The sequence below is a fragment of the Rana temporaria genome, chromosome 11 (genome assembly GCF_905171775.1).
Source record: "Rana temporaria chromosome 11, aRanTem1.1, whole genome shotgun sequence".
NCBI lineage: Eukaryota > Metazoa > Chordata > Amphibia > Anura > Ranidae > Rana > Rana temporaria.
Window position 1 is genome coordinate 121,216,963 of NC_053499.1, and position 21,744 is coordinate 121,238,706.

The window sequence follows — 21,744 nt, forward strand, 5'->3', positions numbered from 1 at the left end:
ATGTATATCTTTTCCATCACTGAGACTCGGGGCGTAAGCAAAGTCTGCAAATATTTTACAGTTTATTTTTTGCCTTAGACAATGAAACCCTAATAAAAAAATGATATATGCGACAAACATGTCATACTTGCCTGCTCTATGTAGTGCGGAGCAGCGGGAGCCAATGGAACCTGCTGTCTCTCAGCCAATCAAGAGGGCGAGTACTTCACAGCCGAGAATGCCAGAGGAGCCCACCGTGCATATCCCAGCATATAGGGGAAGGCGAAATTTCGCCTAGTAAGAGAGGTCAAACATAGAGATACGTTTGTTATGATGTGAGAACACGGTTCTCCTATCCCATGAATGTGGTTTGTGTCCTGCCCCCTCGATGCAAGGAATCCACTTGTGAGCTGACATCTATTTTGCCCACTGGGTAAAGGCCCTGGCTGGGTAAATGGCAGCAAGCTAATCTTGGCTTGCCATTCAGTAAGCACGCAGTCTATATGGTGGTGGTGACGCACACATCTGTGGCGGAGTATGCGATTCGTTCCAAGTCACTATTATTTACTGGATATTCACTCACATGTAATGGTTGATGGACTTTTTGCAAATTTATAACTCGCATGCATTTTTATTAATTTATGTGTGTAGATTATTTGGTATTAACATTAATAGCACGGCTTCATTATTTTATTTTTTTTTTTCACTATTGTACTGTGTGTATCTCACGGCAGAGCTACCGCTGTTTTAGGATATTCTTATTTAGTAAGCACTGTATTTTTCTTTAATTTATTTCACTGGAATAGGTGTCCCCATTGGGAAAATGTTCCCTCTTTTTGTTCCTGTGACAACTACGGAGTTCTAGGAGGGGAAACCTCAGTTTTAACACAGACAAGGGTTTACTACTTCCCTATTCTTTTCAGAGCTAAAACATGTTTTGGCTAAAGATAAACTTTAGGAAACCTAAAAGAATTGCTGGAGAAACTGGTGCAGAAGATTACATAATTGTGTCATTTCTATGAGGAGTTCTCACCAGGTAATTTGGAGAATAGAGATGTGTGTAGAGTACATAGTTATGTATGTGCTACAAAAAAGGGCAAGTAATCAACGGAAATATGACAGGAATGAGGCTCCGTTCCATATGGTTTGTATGTACCTCTTCAAAGATGACCACATATTTAACTAACTCACCTTTTCAAATAAAACACAAATTCAATTGGGAAGCAGCTTTGTAATTACTTGTGTATTTTTGTCTTCTTCAGCTCCGATTGTGATTCGCCACCGGGAATCGTGTGCTCATTCCCAACAGCCAATGTGTCTCTTCTGAGAAATAATCGTGATCGGGTAAGAGTTGCTTCCATATATTCCTTAATGACTATATTTACCTTTTAAAAAAGAAAATATTAAATGCACAGAATTTTGCAGGTAGAAAAAAGTGTGTGTGTGTGTGTGTGTGTGTGTGTGTGTGTGTGTGTGTGTGTGTGTGTATATATGTATGTGTGTATATGTGTGTATATGTGTGTGTGTGTGTGTGTGTGTGTGTATATATATATATATATATATATATATAATATTAAAAAAAAATGCAGAGCATTGCACCCACAATCGGCAGATTGCAGGTGCAATGCCAAGTTCCTGTAGAATCTTAGTACAGTATCTCACACTTTGCTACAATGTAAAGTAGTGAGTGTACAGCTTGTATAACAGTGTAAATTTACTATTCCCCTGAAAATAACCCAACACACAGCCATTCTTGTCTAAACCGCTGGCAACAAAAGTGAGTAGACCCCTAAGTGAAAATGTACAAATTGGGCCCAATTAGCCATTTTCCCTCCCTGGTGTCATGTGACTCGTTAGTGTTACAAGGTGTCGGGTATGAATGTTATCGCTCTTACTCTCTCATACTGGTCACTGGAAGTTCAACATGGCACCTCACGACAAAGCACTCTGAGGATCTGAAAAAATTAATTGTTGCTCTACATAAAGATGGCCTAGGCTATAAGAAGATTGCCAAGACCCTGAAACTGAGCTGCAGCATGGTGGCCGAGATTATACAGCAGTTTAAAAGGACAGGTTCCACTCAGAACAGGCCTTGTCATGGTTGCCCAAAGAAGTTGAGTGCTTCGTGTCATATCCAGAGGATGTCTTTCGGAAATGGATGTATGAGTGCTGCCAGCATTGCTGCAGAGGCTTTAAGGGGTCAGCCTGTCAGTGCTCGGACCATACGCTGCACACTGCATCAAATTGGTCTACGTGACTGTTATCCCAGAAGACAAGCAACAAAGGACATGGATTACTGGAACCTTGTCCCGTGGTCTGATGAGACCAAGATAAACTTATTTGGCTCAGATGGCGTCAAGCGTGTGTAATGGCAACCAGGTGAGGTGTACAAAGACAAGTGTGTCTTGCCTACAGTCAAGCATGGTGGTGGGAGTGTCATGGTCTAGGGCTGCATGAGTGCTGCCGGCACTGGGGAGCTGCAGTTCATTGAGGGAACCATGAATGCCAACATGTACTGTGAGATACTGAAGCAGAGCATGATCCCCCTCCCATCGGAGACTGGGCTGCAGGGAAGTATTCCAACATAACGACCCCAAACACACCTCGAGATGACCACTGCCTTGCTAAAGAAGCTGAGGGTAAAGGTGATGGACTGGCCAAGCATGTCTGCAGACCTAAACCTATTGAGCATCTGTGGGGCATCCTCAAACTGAAGGTAGGGTGGAGAGGAGGAGGAATAGGACTCCAGTGGCAACCTGTGAAGCTCTGGTGAACTCCATACCCAAGAGGGTTAAGGCAATGCTCGAAAATAATGGTGGCCACACAAAATATTGACACTTTGGGCCCAATTTGGACATTTTCACTTAGGGGCTGTATGTCATTTTGTTCAGTATTGTCACATGAAAAGATATAGAATATTTACAAAAATTTGAGGGGTGTACTCACTTTTGTGAGATACTGTATAGCTTTCTGCTTGTACCTCCTGTACGGGCAGATGGTTGCAAGCGCCCTTGCAGTTTATTAAGAACTACAAGCCATCTGTCGCAATGGAAGAGGGTAGTTTGTAGTTAATTTATTCACAGAACTCTGAGGGAATGATGTGGCCACATCCTAAATATGGGTGTAATATGTTACCAAAAGTGAACCTTTCCTTTTTATTATGTACATCTAGTTGTGTAGAGCATTTCTTAATGCTGTTTACTTCCGTATGCTCAGTTTGACAAACCTTTTTCCTGTGTGCAGATTCTATAAAATATGGTCCCTGTTTAAAGTGAGGAAAACTATAATCTATAACTGTACTTAATGTTCTTTCCCCCTCCTACCTATCATGCCCAACCTGTATAAAAAAAAAAATCAATGTTTTTACCTATTTGTAATCCGCTCCATTTCGGTCACATTCCCCACACTGGTGTCACTTGCCATGTGATTTGACAGTTCCAAATCGCACGCTATTGCTGGCAATGGAACCGTTTAAATCGGTGTAACTCCAACTTTTTGGTGCCCCACCGATTTGGAAAAAAAGGTTGCTGCACTGCTTTTTGCGATTTCAGGTGTGACTTGTGTAGACATCTGTGCATGAAGTCGCACAGATGTCAGGAAAGTCACACCTGTAATCAGACTGACCTGCCTATTTTAAATCGTGCTACTTCAAGTGAAATTGCAGAGCGTTTATTAAGGGTACATTTAGACATGCGTCTAAATCCTCATTGCTTCTGATTTACGTTCAGATGGGGCTTCAGTGGCTGACAGGTGGTAAGGGGTCGATGCCTCCTCACCACCATTTTTTACGGAAAATGCACTGCAACCTCGTGCATAGCATGCAGTTGCAAGGCATTTGCAGTGCTTCCCCATTGACTTGAATGTTTAGCGTTCGGAAGGCTGCTCATTACAAGTCAGGTCAACTTTGCCGTGGGCGCAAAGCATCGTGGCCACAGCATGTAGACACCCCATCCACTGCCTATTGCAGCTTAACCACTTAAGGACCGCATATATACTGTGGCAGGGTGGCCCTATTGTGCGTAAATGACTTTTCGTGCACGAGACTGTGGGCACCCGCTGCACAGCCAGGGAGCCGATGTGCGGGTCCAGCGGCTGCAATGTCCGCTGGCCACCAGCGATCGCTCCTGCAATAATATCACTGGCCCCAAAAAAAGTTTCTGATCTGTATGTTGCAGTCTTGCTAAAAATTGCTGATCACCGCCATTTCTAATAAAAAAAAAAAAAAAAAAAATACAATTATGCTAAAAATGTCAAAAAAAAATAAATCTATCCCATATTTTGTAGACACTAACTTTTGCGCAAACCAATACATTTTCCCCTTTTGCTATTCTTTGGCTAAAAATATATATATATATATATATATATATATATATATATATATATATATATATATATATATATATATATATATATATATATATATATATATATAATGTGTGTGTGTGTGTGTGTGTGTATGTGTATATATATATATATATATATATATATATATATATATATATATATATATATATATATATATATATATATATATATATATATATATATATATATTCACACTAAAATAAAACATTCTATATATGTATTCTAGCAAAAAGTAAACTTAAGGGAGGTTGGTTGATGGGTGGCAGAAATGTTTGCTGCCCAGGTATAAATAAGGCTTCATTCACGTTTAAGCAGCTGCATGGACACAACCACTGTTCCTAACTTGACACCCATGTGGGTGCATGTCCCTAAATTCACACTGTCTGCATTTGGGGCCTACCATAAAAGATGTCAGGCCTGGGATTTAGCAGGAATTTTGTAAAAAAATGCTGTTTGTATCTGCTAGTAGTGATTTTAGTGTATTTTTAGTGAACCTATTTTAAACATTTGCGCAAATCTGACAAGGCCTTAAAAAAATCAGTAACACATTCTTCTTCTTTTTTTTTTTTTATGCTACTGGTGATGTGCTTTCAGAAAATATATGGTTTGGGAAGGGGGGTCTTTTACAAACTCTGAAAGCTGTCAGTGAAAAATGAAAATCTCCAGAGAAATATGGATATTTACGTTTTTGCGTATGTTTGTTTTGATTTTCACCATTTTGCAAAAAGGTGCAATTTTTACTAATATTTTATTAACTCCAATACAGGTTAAGCTTTTATATTTATCAGGATTTTGTAAATTGTGTGGTGTTTTTATCTGATAATAATGATTATATTTGTAGTGAAAATATTGTTTTGATAAAGATTTGCGCAAATATCGCGGGGCCTTAAAAATCAGTTCATGTGCTTTCAGAAAATATATGGTTTGGGGGTTATTTTACAAACTCCTGAAAGCTGTAAGGGAAAAATAAAAAAACATTGGAGAAATTGGTCCAGCCAACTGAGTATAAATGTGGAGCACAGGGCCTGGCAGCGAAGGATTAAAGGGGTTGTAAAGGAAATTTTTTCTTTCCTTAAATAGCTTCCTTTTACCTTTAGTGCAGTCCTCCTTCACTTACCTCATCCTTAATTTTTGGTTTTAAATGTACTTATTTCTTCTGAGAAATGCTCACTTCCTGTTCTTCTGTCTGTAACTCACCACTGTAATGCAAGGCTTTCTTCCTGGTGTGGAGAAAGCCTCTTGAGGGAGGAGGGGGCGAGCAGGCAAGTCAGGACACTCTCTACTTTGCAGATAAAGGAGCTGTGTCAGTGGGCGTCCTGACACTCCTGCTCGCCCCCTCCCCCCTCAAGAGGCTTTCTCCACACCAGGAAAAAGCCTCGCATTACGGTGGTGAGTTACAGACAGAAGAACAGGAAGTGAGGATTTCTCAGAAGAAATAAGGACATTTAAAAGCAAAATTGAAGAATGAAGTAAGTGAAGGAGGACTGCACTAAGGTAAAGGAAGCTATTTAGGGGAAAAAAAATCCTTTACAACCATTTTAAGCTGGTATACATGTAATATTATGGAGTATATGGTTATATTTTATATAAAAGATATTGACAGACTTTTTTTTTTTCCCTACTTGTAGGTGCTGATGTATGGACAGCCTTACCGCATTACTCTGGAGCTCCATCTCCCAGAGTCCACTGTTAATCAGGATCTTGGGATGTTCATGATCTCTATATCATGTTACACTCGAGGGGGGAAACAGATTGCCTACAATGCTCGATCAGTGAGTCACTGTCAATTGCTTTCTTTCCATAAGCACATTTTATAAATGGTTTTTATTTCAACTACTGTATGTCGTAGTGGTAAAGTCACAGATATAGGCACAGTGAGCTGACGTGCCTTAGGTAAACTATGGGAGAAGGGATTGTGTTGTCATACTGCAGATGACTGGTGTTCTACTGGCTGTACCAAATGTTCCTCCTGTGACCCTGAAGCAATGGACCTGTAAAACAATAAGTGTCAAAGCAGATATTGGGACTATTGTACGTTGCAGTGACTTTGCATACGTTGCCTGTAGGAAAAAATATGGCCTGCTGTTGCTCTGCTGAGATTCCAATTGGTTAAGAGTAGCTAGGGTGTCATAAGTTGGATTAAATGCCAATGTGTAACTCCTGCTTTTACCTGAGTTGGCCACAGCAATTACAAAAAAAGTTATTTTAAAGCTGAATTCCAGGATAAGCAAATGTTGTCTAAATGCATTAGTCATATATGTATTCTTAAATCTTGGTGTCCTTTGTGAATTTCTTCTAGATCTGTGCTGAAATACAATGTGAAATGTTACCTTTGTACAGCTTCCTGTAATGGTCACTGCTGCTCTGTCCCCTTGCAAGGTTACTGGTCTTGTGTCTGCCATGCCATCTGGGTACCACAAAAAACTGTATGAGAAGACGCAGGGCAGCCATGTTGTACAGAATTCATAAGACAGGCATGCCATTTTGTAGAATAGGAGACCCTTCGGGCTTTCACATTGAAGACTACAGGGCATGATTTTTCATGTGGTATAGCAGCGCTATTTTTAGCGCTGTACCGCATGAAAAACGCCCAATGTGAAAGGGGCCTTAGCACATTGGCTCGGGTGCCGACATCGCTGGATCCCTGGACAGATAAGTCCCTGGAGCTCCTCCTTTAAATATTTTCATTCTTAAACCACTCTTGTTTTCTGTTGCATTAATGTCCCTTTTCCTTTTTGTAATACACTTTTTATGTTAATATTTTCTTTTTGCAAGGTTTTACTTTTTTCCATTTAACAATAATTTGAAAAATATTTGTCCTTAATGCACCAAGCCAGAACTTAAAGAATGCCTGTCTCTTTGAAGAGAGCTGCTAGATTGCAAATCTGAATATTCTTGTCTGCTGCGACAGTGGGTATTAGACATCTGTCATAACTGTTATCATTAATATTGTTTACATTAATATTTATGATATATAACTGGTGTAAGCGCTTTGACGGGTATAAAGGGTTAACCAAACCGAGGGATGATCGCTCTCTCTGCTGGCACTTAAATTGTGGTCTCATGAGCTGGAAAATCTTTGTGCAGGAGGAGGCTGAGAGTGTCATTGTTGTGCATCAGTGACAGCGCAGTGTGAGTTTGACCAACCGTTTGTCACGCGTTGGTGAAGATGGTCGGGTCTGACACTGCGTCCATCACAGGTGGTCTGCTGGATTCCTCCCACAGCTTCGCTCTGCACAGACTATGTGCAGCACAGTGATGTCACCTCCCAGAGTAATAGTGGGTTTACAAAGGCAATTGGTGCACACAAAGTGGCTGTATTTCCGTTGTGACTTTTGAAGAACGCAAATGAATGTTTTTGTGCCTAGATTTCAGCTTTAGCTCAAGTGAAAGTCTTTTCACGTGGCTTGTGCTGAGCCTGGTATATAGTAATCATACTGTGTTCCTTTGCAGGCAATGTTGTACTACAAATCTCCTCTCCTGAGGACACTAGAGACTCTGACCACATTTCCATTATTGCTGTCCGGTATGTCGGAACAGAAGCAATCTGTTGAAGTGGAGCTGTACTCTGAGTATCGGGAGGATTCGGTTAGTGTTTTCTGTGAACATCAGTCATTGTTTTTCCTCTTCACTGACTACCTTCTTTGTCATCCCTTTTTTTACAGTTTGTTTTAAACATCTAATTTATTACAATAGATATGTGCCCCCCCCCCCCCACACACACACTCACACTATTTTTATAAACGGTGACCGTAACATTGGTGGGACATTTACAAAGACAGACGATTTGAGAATTTTTCTAGAACTTGAATTTATTTCATTTTTTTTTTTTTTTTGTGAATCCTTTCTCTAGGCCTAAGTAGCACTGCAACAAACGTGCTCTACCTCTTACCTTTCATCTAATGGAATGTTGGTGCTGCAGCTGTCCGCCCACAAATAGTCCTCAAAAGTAGAATGCTGGCACACAGCTCAAGATCTGTATTCAAAGTTTGATTTTAAAAGACAAATGCTTACAATACGACAATGACTCTAATGAGTTTTGACTTTTACTCATAGCTATGATACCCTCTTCCAGCCATGATAAACTGCTTTAAAATGCTGAGTCGGATAGCCACCCACCACTATACCAGTCTGGTGTGTCTGGGTATATTCCAGTGGTGAGCTTAGAAAGACCTCCTCTTAGGAAACAGAACTTGTCTGTTTTTGACTGGTTCTGTGCCGAAAGATTGAGTACATTCCTTTATGCATATACAGGGCTTGTTTTGAAATCTGTCAATTTCATTCCTAGAATCTGGGGCGCATGGAGAGGGACAAATCTCTCCCTAATGGGGACACCGACAACAATAAAAACCCAACTAAGGTTCTAACCATTCCAACTAAAGTTCTTATTAGTTGCCAAGTGGAGGCGCTGTGCTACTATCCCGATCAGTGTGGAGCTTGGGGTGGTGGCTATGCAAATCCACTGGTGTAATGGTAACCTAGAAGGTTAGTACCAGCAGGAACTGAAACCAGGGTGCCCGGGAGTATGTCAGAAGGCTACTACTGGTAGGGATAGGGCTGCACTGGTCTGGCTGAAGGCTCTGTCCCTGAAAGAAGCCTGTGTTGTATGTGCCCCTGGAGTGGCAGTCCAGGGGTACCATAATCTCACTGTGAGTTTGAGTTCTAGCACCTAGGTCATTGCACCATTGCACTTTTTTCACGCCTGCCTCTTGGGCTGGGTCTATCCACTTCCCCTTTCTGGATAATGGCCTTTTGGCTTGGTTCGCCCTCTCTCATGGGGTCTCTTTGGGGGAGCCCCACCTAGTACTTGGGTGGGTCTGTTTTGGTAGACCTCCGGCGAACAGGGTCCGCCTGGTTTCGGCCAGATGGACCATGTGAAGTATCCCAGTCACCGTCTGGAGCCTAACGCCCCAGGGGATCAGGGCTGGGGTCCTTTCTCTTCGGAGGAGGACTATGTGTACACCCTGTGCACGTTTTGTTTCACTTTTTTGGTGTGCACTTTTTTTTTTGCATCGGGTGGCGTTCGAGTGTGTTCACACACCATGGGGTTTAAATTTAGAAAAACAAAAACAGAATATATAAAGATACACTTTAAATATTGTTAATGCTGAAATTTCCCCACCTGTTGGCAGTTATCTTGTTTGCAGTACACCGTTATCACATTAGCATTGCATTGAATTAAGTCAGCAAACAGTTATTAGCAGAGCAAATTACTTTCCTGTGTAGCTCTAGTCTAAATGCTCATAAGAACATACTGTACTCGGTAACTGTCTGTGTAAATAACCCCCTCACCAACTACCATGTTATTTGTTTAATGCTCTTTGCTTCCTCCCTTTTACTCTGACTTTCTTCTGCAGTATGTCCCGACCACAGGGGCAGTGATACAAATACAGAGTGTCCGCTTACAGATATACAGTGCAGAGCTCCGCGTCCATGCACACTTTACTGGACTCAGGTGAGCCTTAGTATAGATCAGCAAGCTGGCTATATTCCAGATGTTGTTCAAAAGGTTAGTCCTCCTAGAAGTGATATATTGGAACCTGGGGGAATAAGTCCACCTAGCTTCTTATCTTTTTTTAAAAAATCAGTAAAGATATCTCACTTCCATAGCTCCTGACTATTCACAGCCAACTCAAAATGTGGAGAGTTCCTAATCCCCCTGTGAATCTGACTGGCTTTCAATACGGTTCACACATGTGTCGGGGGTGCGCTTTTAAAAAGGGTGCTGTGCAATTCTGGGTCCGGTTCAGGTGCGTTTTTATAAAAAATAAATAAAAATATGCACCTGAACCTGTGAACAGAACCGCACCGGACTGCTGAACTGAAAACATGGCTGTGTATGTGTGAACCAGCCTAATTTTTTTTTGCCGCAAATTCAGGGAATGCCTGTGTAAACTTGAGGTCTATGGATCTCAACTTGCATCAAAGTCGGACCAAAGTAGTACAGGGAGGTACTTTGAATGGTACTCATTGGAAATCAACTTGTCATGCCACTTTGCAGTTCCAAGTCGCACAAGTGTGAAAGGGGCCTTAAAGGAGCTGCACTTTTTTTTTTCTCTCTCATGAGATACTGTGTGTGTGTGTGTGTGTGTGTGTGTGTGTGTGTGTGTGCGTGTGTGTGGTTTTTTTTGGTCATTTTATTTTTTTAATTTGTGCAAGGGACAGTACTTGCTTGAATGAAAAGTACTGGTTTCCTAAAATCTTCAGTCCCCTGCCCCCTCCATCATCTGGTGCTGTGGGGGTGGATATAATCGACTGCACTTGTCACAGGCACTCCTCAAAAGTGCCAGTTAGGTCTGCCCTTTCTTGCCCCCCTTCTTCAGTCTTAGAAGCCATACTATCGGTTCCCGCAATAAAAAGCACTCTATGAATGGAGAAAGCGGACCTTTCATTAATCCGTCTGTCTTCCAATCATAGAGCGCTTCTTATTGTGTTAACCAATAGTACAGGCTCTATGAATGGAGCACGAATAGGGTGGCTGCTCATAAAAACTTATTTAACCCTGCAGCATCAGAAGATCACAACTGGGGGGGTATAAAGGTGGCAGGGGACTGAAGATTTCAAAGAGCACAGCACCCCCCTAGCACTAGCTGAAAAAAGTGCAGCACCTTTTCCGGAGAAAGTGAAGAGTTTCCTCATGGTTCGTTTGGGCCTTGCTAATCTGTGAGGCCTCTGGATGTGCGATATAAACTGTAGCTGAGGCTACATACAGCATAACAGCACCCGGTTTCCAGGTTTGAGACAAGAGCCTTCTGTCTAATACTCGGAACACAGAGTCTGAACGGCCCTCAGCCCTTCAGAGAATTAATGAATGAATCCAAAGCTCTCTGGCTAGAGTCAGAGAGATGGGCTGATGTCACAACCTCTGATCCAGCCAATCGGAGAAAGCTTTGTATTCATTGCTAGAATACATAGCTTTCTTTGAATGACTGAGCGCCGATCTGATGACTAAGCAGTAGCCAATAGCGTGAAACGCGTCAGCTGCATCCCTCCTATTTTTGCTGTGATTTGTGGTGTTTACTGGTCTTTTTTACCAATAAAAGCAACCAAAAGGTTTTTCTGGAGTGTGGCTATCCATACATTCTTTCAAAATTTTCCTTGTGCATTGCCGGCACCTAGGCTTTTCTGAGAGGACACGGATTGTTTTAACAGCAGTAACTCTATCTTTCTATGAGACAGGAAGTCTGGACTTGAATCTGGAACACAGTGCTGTATGTAGCCTCAGCTACATACAGTTTATACTGCACATCCAGCGGATTTGCATGTTGCTGAAGGGCATAGTTTGTTTTGGGCCAGCATGGCCCACCAAACTATGTAAAGTGTATCAGAAGCTGGAGTTCAGGTTTTAAATAAATATAAAAAAGGAGCCCAGAGCATAGTGTCAGGTATAGATTCAATGTGTATCAAGCATTACAGGACCAGTCCAGAAAAACTTGTATTTACATATTTTTTTTTTTTTTAAAAGATACCAAAGATTTAGAACCAACGTTTAATAAAAATATTATTATTAAACGTTGTTTCTAAATCTTTGGTATGTTAAAAAAAATGTAAATGCAAGTTTTTCTGGACTGGTCCTGTAATGCTTGATACACATTGAATCTATACCTGACACTATGCTCTGGGCTCCATTTTTTTTATTTTTTTTCCAGGGATGTGGTCAAAGTGTACAATTGCTCTATGGTGCCATCACACAGACATGATTACCTGAAAATTATTCTGTTTCAACATATAAAATCTCTTGATATAAAATAAAAAAAATGCTTTGAGACCTTTTAAAGTCCCCTTTGTCCTTCTTTTTTTTTTTTTTTGCTTTGTTTTGTGTGTAAAAAAACCAAACAAAAACAATGATTTATTCCTGCATGGATACATTTCTTATTTACAGTAATGTCAGTAACTAGCATAAAATGACAAAAAAAGTTACATGATTATACTATAGTGTTTGCTTGCATAGTTCTATATTGAGAAAAATGCTACTTTAGCCCTGGTTCACACTGGGTACGATTTGGAACGATTTGAGATGCGATTTGACATGTCAAATTGCATCTCAAATCGGCGGCAATTGTCGGCAATGGCACTGTCCTAATCAGTGCGACGCCGCATCTGCGATTTCAAAAAGTAGTTCCTGTACTACTTTTTGCGATTTCGGGCCGCGATTTACATTAAATTGCGGCCAAAATCGCAGCCGCAAAATCGTGCATTTTACCGCGATTTTGAATTAGCAGCAGTGTGAACCTAGGCTCAACCAAAGAAAATTGTAAAATGATGGATTTTGAAGGTGTATTTTCAGGCTTGTCGAATAAATTAGATCAACGGGGACTAATATGCAAAGTATTTTGTCCCAACCAACAGATTTCAGTTTGCAGAAATCAGATCAATGAAAGCTAGATCTGGGTTACGGCAGGTTTTCAGGCAATTACTGCAATGTTTTCCAAACCTGCCTCACCAACAGATCTGTTTTTTGTTACACTCTACATTTATAGCTATAATATATTGATGAGAGACAAATTACACTTTCGGTTCATGTTGTTGCCTTCAGAACATGGACTGTTTGTGGGACATGAGAATAGGTTTGGGAAACACTGCCTTGCACCAAAAACATGTTTATGTACTTTTTTATGTGCATGTTCTGTCTGCTAGTCAAATGCAATCTATTATGCTTTTATGTCTTTGACTTGTTCATCATAACTGTACAGCGTTTTTTTGTTTTTGCATACTTGCATTTATTACTATTCTTTATTCATTTAATGTATTATCACTGTGAAACTCTGCTCATCATAGAGCACAGCTTAGTAGTGTTACTGTCCAGTTTAGAGATGTGCATGTATGAAGCTTCCGTACTAAAAACAGCAGTGTAGACATTGACCTATTTTGTTTGGTGCCAATTTCTGAAAGAGTCCAAGAGACTTTTAATTGTTTACAAAATGCATCTCTCATATATGGTGTATACCTGTCTGCTCAAAATTATCAAAAGGTTAAATAATTAAAATTATTCCACATTTTGATTCCTACATTTTAAGGATACTTCAAGTTAACAATTTTTTTTTTTTTATATTCAACATATTGTGACATTCAGTATTTTGTTACAGGTACCTGTTGTATAATTTCCCGGTCATGTCTGCTGTAATTGGCATTTCCAGCAACTTCATCTTTATGAGCATCTTGGTTTTGCTCAGCTATCTCCAGTGGGGTTTTCGGAGATCTCATGTGAGGGTGAGTGGTGGTACTGGGCTGGTAAAAGGAGATGTGTATTCAGTGTTCCTCAGGATACATACAGAGTAATCGCAGCTGTCAAATCTGAGAATGGGTACAAATCATGTGGCCTCAATCTTGTGGTACTAAATACTGATCTCATCGCAAACTTTTCTGGGCTTGTTTAGCTGTGCGGAGCATTTAGAACCCCAGACATACTTTTGTTCAGAGGTCAGTGTGCAGTGAACATGCTGCACCATGACTGTAAGGAAATGTTTTTTTAAAGGCCTGTGTCGGCAGTGATGTAGCTTGTGCATTCCCTTGGTTTTGAAATCGGACTCTTCTGAGATCATTAAAGCGGAGGTCCACACAAAAAGTGAACCTCCGCTTTTTGGGACTTTGCCCGCATCCACCCCCCGCCCCCACCCGGCGTCACATTTGGCACCTTTCAGGGGGGAGGGAGGTACAGATACCTGTATTATTTGCACCCACTTCCAGGAATAGACTTCTGTGGGAGTCACGCCCCTTCCCGCCCCCCGCTGTCTTCTGGGAGAAACACTGGTCCCAGGAGACAGCGGGACAAGTGAGGACGCACCGCTTTTCCGTTCGTATTTCGCACCATTAGTGGGCTGCAGCAACAGCCGATTTTCGTGCGGCCATCGAATTTGAGTAATCAGACTTGTTGGAAATTTTTTGGCAAACGATTTTCTAATCAATGATGGGAGAATCATGCGAGAAATGTAACTTGAAAAAGAAATATGCAAGGAAAAAAATTCCCCGAAATAAAGTTTTCCAGCCACAAATTATTTTCTGTAGCAACATGAGGTGAAGCTGAAGGCTTGGTTGGTTGAATTCCGAAATCGATGGTGGCGCCATTGGGTCACAACGCACACATTTTCTGATTTTCAAAAGAAAATTATTTCACTGCGTTTTTGGTTGGTCGACAAATTCCATTGGATTTTAGGCCATCGGAATTTCCGATAATGTGTACAGGGCATAAATTTCCTTACAGGTGCATTCAACATCCTTCTAAGCAGAGTCCAACTGCTTCAAGCTGTTTTTGCACTCCCGTTGACTTGAAAGGTGGAAAAGCAGTTCTAAAGAAATAAAAAGCCCATTTGTACAGGTTGTTATGCTTGATCAGTGGAATCCTTTTTATAATTTTATAATAAACTTCATCCAGATTGGCTCTATATGCATCTTCAGACATCAGATCGTTCTGTTTATACACGGAGCATTATAATCCCTGTCAAATATTGACCCCGCCCACTGCCACAGTAAGCTCCTTCCATAAAGGTCATGATGTCATTCACTTTGGCTTTTATTCCACTGATAGAGCCTAGATTTTCTTTAATTAGGCCATTCGGAGGGGCGGTCAGTCTACATTGGTCGCTGTCTGCGTACATCATTGTGTATTCATATCACAGTGTGATCTGTTCATCAGTCTCTGTCTAGCAATGTCTGCCAGTCTGTGTGTATTATAGGGTAACATACCTCTCTGCACAGAATTATGGATGTTTGAATAACCTTGGGGTTCTTTAAACTTCATATATTCTCTAGGCTTTTAGTCTTTTGTTCACTTATGAGAATTTTTCTTGGCTGAATCTTAATATCCATTATCATTTGTATCATCGGGTACATTATCCCATACAAAAGCAGCTACATAGGTAATTAGGGGCTTGCATTGGATTTTTGCAGCAAGAATCCAAAGGATTTTTATAGCTAGGATCATAAGTGTATGCAAACAACTGCAGTCAGGTAGCATGTACAAAGCAATGGCAGGCTGACAGGAGCCACAGCTATTTGTATGTATCCACACATCCGGGGGTCATCTGCAGTTGGGGTATGTCTGACCCTGGATGCAACCTGTCTGTTTCCAGTGTCAGACAACTGTCCCTAAAAACAAGTAACTGCTGGATGTGTGAATCCATGCAAACAGCTGATACTTCTTTCAGCTTGTCATTGCCTTTGCACAGGCTTCCCAGCTGCGTCTCTTCGCATACGCAAGAATATGCTATATGTCTCTAAATGCACATGTAAATGTAACCTTGGGCTTCATTCACACTGGCACTCCTGAGTTTTTAGCTTTTCTAAACAACAAAAGTTATTTGGGAAGTATAAACAACCAGACCTTTGTCCCTAAATGGAAAGTGCCATATGTGTGAAACATCCAGCTGTAGCCTGCCATAGACTTTGACAGACTGGCCGCAGTGGGGCCAAATGCTGTACCTGTTTCTCCTGGTCGCTCTGTTTAGACTCCTTTTTAGCCACATTTACATGTGTTTAGCTGCATTTAGAGTTTCTACTCAGATCCCAGGCGTATTCTGTTGTCTATAAATGCAGCTAAACTAACCACCTAAATGCACAGTGTGAATGGCACCAATAAAAAAATCATTGCATGCCTTTAGAAATGTCTTCTGAATGCATATAAACACAGGATTGACAGTGCCGGTGTCAATGAGGCTTTAGGGGTATGTATGTTAATATTGTCACACAGGATTCTTAAGACTTTCACCCAGGAATCCATACTTTTTTTTCCCCTATTGAATCCAATCAGAAAATGTATGAAGTTTGGGCAAAAGTGTGAAGTTATAAATATATGCCTTAGAAACTGACATCTTATTGGTGCTTTAACTTTTTCTACAGGCTGACCCAGGGCTAAGCGGCACTGAAACTGGTACAACAGAGATTCAAGGACAAAGATCCATTGAGACAGGTAAGGTATTTAGGTATGCTGGAGCTGCATTGTCCTGTTACAGAAATCAGTGGTATGCATTGCATTGGTTTAAAATGCCATAAATATTTAAAAAAATAAATATCAAACTGTTAAATCTTTACCATGTGAAGATATGTTCCTTAATACAGATGTATAAAATATTCTTGGCAATGTGCATGTGACTTCATTGTTTTTGGCTTCAGCAGTTTCCTGAAGTCAGCTATAGTTGTGTTAGAATAGTAAAAGGCATTTAAAAAGGCATAAGCTAATACTCCCTCACTGTACAGGTCTCCTATAGAATTCAATGGTGAGTTATGTGATTCATCATCTAAAAACACCAAGCTTAAACTGGGAAGGGTGGATGTAAAATGTGCCACGTATTAAATGGTCGAATGGTATAGAGTACATGTTTAGCCATTGGCAGCACATATAACACATTTACAGTGGCATAAGTTCAGTGGTTCCAATCATTCCCTTTTTACCAGTTAAAGACCTTGGGTATATGAGACCTATTTAATAAGAAATTCTTCCAGGATCCTTGTCTCTAGCTCATGCACCCAGGGCTTTCTTTCTGCATGGGGCTTGCTCTGCCAGTGTAAAACAAGGTTATTGTCAATGAAGATTTGGGCAAATCACCGAATTTAAAATAAAAATGACTTATTTTTAAGAGAGAATATTTGCAAGACATTACAGCCAAAAGGTGGTCTTGCTTGTACAACTTTGGTATTCTAAGTAATGGAAAAATGATTGCCGAATCAAAAGGCCTTTACCGGAAATGCATTAATTGCTCTGGTACGTGAAGGGGGGTACACAGGGGCAGGAGCATACATGGCTTGATATGAGGCTCAATTTCTGGCAGTGTAATATGTGATATAGTCCCTAGGTGGCAGGATCATACTCTTTAAGCTTCACCAGTTTTAGTACACTCTTTGCTTCTTTTAGTTTATTTAAAGACATTTTTTATGTTTTGGATAATATAGACGCTTTGCCAAGTGTTTATTGCTCTGTGCCTCTGCTGTTCTTTTAAGAATCATCCCTCCTCCTTCTTTTTTTTTTTTCTTTAAATGTACAAAATAAAAAAAATGACAAAGCCAGGTTAAGTAGATTATTCCAATAAGCAATTGTATACAACCATGCAGCTCATGTACATACAGTCAAATGTGATACAGCATTGGTGTTCTAATCATCTTAACAGAGACCATCCAGTTACAAGGGGACTTCATCCATCCTATTTGTCTTGGTGACCACTGTCATCAAGATAGCAACTAAAGTGAAATCTTAACATTCTGAATTATTATTATTATTATTAGAGGGATAATTATCCAATAGGGAGACATCTCTTCTCTGATGACTCTCTAAAATTGGGATTTTCACTTTCAAGCGATTTCCTCCAATTTCCTTTTTGTGTCTCCAAAACAGGAAGTGAAAGGAAATCTTAACCAGCTGGACATGCAGCAAAATATATTTTGACTTGAGATTTAATCCTTTCCTACTCGATGAAGGGAAAAAAAAGTTTTATTTTTAGGTTTAGCACTTTTTATGCAACATTTCAGGCCAAACAAAGGCTTTTCTTGAATGACAGGCGGCTGTTATTATTTTTTATTATTACCAGTTAATAGCTATACAACACATTATCTCAGTTTCTGCAGCTGCAAAGGTTACTAAGATAAAAAAAGATCTAAACTCCTAAACCAGATGGCTAGAGTAATTTGTAAGTGCCTGCCTTGCTTTATGGTGTAGGAAAGTGGAAAAAACAGTGTAAAAATATAAAGTGACAAGTGATGGCGCCAAGAATTTGGGAATAAAAAATTCAATTAAAAACATATGAGTGAAGCTTTCCCTTTTTAAGAGTGGATAAGACCACTTCAATTTGTGAATACAGTAAAACCTTGGTTTGAGAGCAACTTGGTTTGAGAGCAACTTGGTTTGAGAGTGTTTTGCAAGACAAGTAATTTTTAATTTTCTTTATCGTACATCACGGGACACAGAGCGGCATTCATTACTATATGGGTTATATGGAGTACCTTCAGGTGTAGACACTGGCAATCTCAAACAGGAAATGCCCCTCCCTATATAACCCCCTCCCATAGGAGGAGTACCTCAGTTTTTACGCCAGTGTCTTAGGTGTTAGTCATGGTTTAGCTTGCCTCCGCATCCTTGGGATTAGGTGAGCTACCGGTTCTGTCCAAAAAAGCCTCAGCGCTAAAGTGGTCAGTAACCGGACCCCAAACCCTTGGGGTATAGCCCATAATGCTTTTCTTTTTAGAGAGCTGGACCCTGGGCCCAGAACTTAGAAACCTTTGGGTGCCTAATGTTTTCTGTTGCCAGGGTGCTATATGGGCCCAGGACAGTGGATCCTTCATAGGAACCCAGGGCCTGAAGGTCTAGACATCCCCACGGAGATGGGGGAAGATTGGGCCTCTTGCTTGGCAAAGTCCTGCGGCATGGAGCAGGTAAGTGAGGGGAAAACTTGCGGAACTTGGTTCTTAGCAGGTTTTTTTCTGGGGGGTCACAGGGGACATGCCTAAAGTTATGCACTGCATCTGGCAAACTAGTCACATATCATAAAGATAGGATGGCTCTCTATGTATTATTCCCCATAGGAAAAAGGAGAAATTCCCCCAGGATGGGGCTTTAACGGCAACAAAAAAATAAATAAATGAAGAGAATATAGGGTATTCTAAAATTTATTACATGAGAAAATTCCAAAAGAAAATGAAAAAATACAGTAGTTTAAAAACAAGGTTCATCAGTGGGTGGTTTAGTATATTCGCAGGGATGGGTTCAGGCCCTACGCGTTTCGGGGTTCCGTCCCTTCTTCAGGGGCCAGAGTCCGTGCGAGTTATTATACTGTATATAATAGAGATTATGATAAAGTAGATTACAAAATTGTGTACATATACAAGAAAAGAAAAAGCAAAAGATTTAAAATCTGCACAATATATACAAAACACGTACCAATCACCACATATATGGGTCGTGAGGACCGGAGAGCATCAAGGTACCGAATCCCTAAGGTGTATAGGGAAAAGCTCACTCTTACTCCAATTACTCTTGATATACATAAAATACATAAATCTTTTTTTTGTTGCAGGAGTCACGTGTGTAATTTTCACACCCCCTCCTGCTCGCCCAGGGTTTGCCCTCTAGGAGTCCTGGGACCTCTTTTGTGTCCCTATCAGCTTTTCCCTATACACCTTAGGGATTCGGTACCTTGATGCTCTCCGGTCCTCACGACCCATATATGTGGTGATTGGTACGTGTTTTGTATATATTGTGCAGATTTTAAATCTTTTGCTTTTTCTTTTCTTGTATATGTACACAATTTTGTAATCTACTTTATCATAATCTCTATTATATACAGTATAATAACTCGCACGGACTCTGGCCCCTGAAGAAGGGACGGAACCCCGAAACGCGTAGGGCCTGAACCCATCCCTGCGAATATACTAAACCACCCACTGATGAACCTTGTTTTTAAACTACTGTATTTTTTCATTTTCTTTTGGAATTTTCTCATGTAATAAATTTTAGAATACCCTATATTCTCTTCATTTATTTATTTTTTTGTTGCCGTTAAAGCCCCATCCTGGGGGAATTTCTCCTTTTTCCTACTTAAACCAGGGGTGTTGGCAACTTTTTTAGGTCTTCCAGACAAAATACTCTCCCCTCAATTTCTATGTCTAGGGTAGCAAATACCCACGAATTCGGATTTACCTCCTTTTCGTCCCCCTGTAGTATTTTAGGTTGACCTAACTATATCTCTTTTGATCAATTTATATAAAGATTTACCTATTTTCGTTTTCATTATCTTTTTGTGTTAGTGTTGAAAAGTACTGTACTGATTATCTGCACACTTATTTCTTCTCCGTGTCCTTCACCATGTTTCAAGGAAAGGAGTGGGACGATCTGATGCAGGGCTACTCTGCCAACCATCACAAGGGTGAGGCCGTTCAGTCTGAAATGTCCTCTCTTTGTGGCCAATTGGGCCGGTTGGTAGAGAAAAAAGCGGCCCTGTTCTGGCACGTCGAAAGCTTTGAAAAATATTTACGTGATAACATTAACCCCTACGGCCTCAGAATCCAAATTTTTCCTACACTTGACAATGTCAATCCTGAGTTTCGTGCCAAGTGGGAGGAAAATTTACAAAATTGCACCGCTAATATGATGAAGCTTCTTATTGAGGAATATAAAACCAGATCCAGACAAATTGAAAAAGATATTGACGAGGTTTATATAAAACTAAAACCTTTCTTGGCACTTCCTACTTTTAAAGATCATGAGACAAAGATAAAAAGTCGCCTTGATCAAGTAATCACTGATAACCTGTATAATAAAGAGAAAAAATTCTGGAGGGATAAAAGATCCTTCCAAGAAGGGAATGCCTATAGATGGCAATCCTCATACCCTATTCAGCAAAACTTCAATAAAGGAATGAACAGGCCTAATACCAAGAAAGGGCCAAAACCTCAGCCCAATATCCCGCCCACAACTGTACCTCAAAATTCGTCCAGGAATAGGAACTTAAAACCCAAAAGACCCCTGTCGGGTGAAGATATAACCGCTCCTTACAAACGTACGGTGCAACATACCATGCCCCACACCATTGGTGGTGGTGCAGCTATGTCAGACGAACAGGGCAGTCTCCCCGTACGTCATACTGAACTTTATCCTTGCTTCACAAATCCCTTACATTTAAATACACAGTCCACCTATGAGGGATTGCGGTCCACTATCCAAGAAACCAGTGACACTGGGTTTTTTCCTCAGGTTCCACACGCAGCACTGAACACCTAGATCTTCCTGGGGGGGTCGATGATGACACTTGCCTTCCAGGCGGGGACATCATCAACCTCTCCAGTTACGAATTATCTCTGGATGAGAGAATGGTACTGGCTAAGGGCCTTACCTTCTGTCCAGAATCTCAACTAGATACGTTTGAAATTACCAAAGACTTACATCTTTTCGCTCGCAAACTCCTACTAAAAAGTTTATACTCCAAACGCAGATGTGAAACCTCAACGTCTGTGAACCAACAGCATCAGGCAGACCTAGATTTACTTCTATCTCTGGCAGATGACGTGGACCCCATTGATCTCATCGACACACTTGACTTTGAAGCATTTCCACTGGAAGAAATACTCTCAGACACCTCGGAGAGGGCAATTTGTCCTCTCAAAAATAAGTCTGATAAATTTCCCCCACTGTCTACTAATCCTAATTTAGCTGCATTTGTCGCTCTGACCTCTGCCGAAATTAAAAAAATCCAAAGACCAAGAAATTATGGTAACCTTACTCGTCAACACAACGAAGCCCTCAACAGACTCAAAAACTGTCACTCGCTAACTATAAAACCAGCTGACAAAGGTGGAAATATTGTTATCCTTGACAACGATCAGTATAAGGTTATGTGTCAAAAAATCTTGTCTAATACAGAGTGGTATAGGTCAATATCCTTACCAAGTATTTCTAAATTTGAAATACAATTTTATGCG

The 21,744-nt window shown here is 40.6% G+C and overlaps 1 protein-coding gene and 1 non-coding gene across 3 annotated transcripts in view; both read left to right on the plus strand.

Moving 5' to 3' along the window:
• Positions 1-21,744, plus strand: part of BSCL2 (BSCL2 lipid droplet biogenesis associated, seipin) — a 55,055-nt gene that overhangs the window by 17,610 nt on the left and 15,701 nt on the right. For both annotated transcript variants that reach the window (XM_040328998.1, XM_040328997.1), the window contains exons 3-8: positions 1,242-1,323; positions 5,973-6,116; positions 7,798-7,932; positions 9,702-9,799; positions 13,431-13,554; positions 16,180-16,249. In XM_040328998.1, the coding sequence (XP_040184932.1) occupies positions 1,242-1,323; positions 5,973-6,116; positions 7,798-7,932; positions 9,702-9,799; positions 13,431-13,554; positions 16,180-16,249 (653 nt within the window). The remainder of the gene's footprint in view (positions 1-1,241; positions 1,324-5,972; positions 6,117-7,797; positions 7,933-9,701; positions 9,800-13,430; positions 13,555-16,179; positions 16,250-21,744) is intronic.
• LOC120918120 lies at positions 8,459-8,582 on the plus strand. The gene has a single exon (XR_005744329.1). It is a non-coding gene; the product is annotated as a small nucleolar RNA SNORA65 (small nucleolar RNA).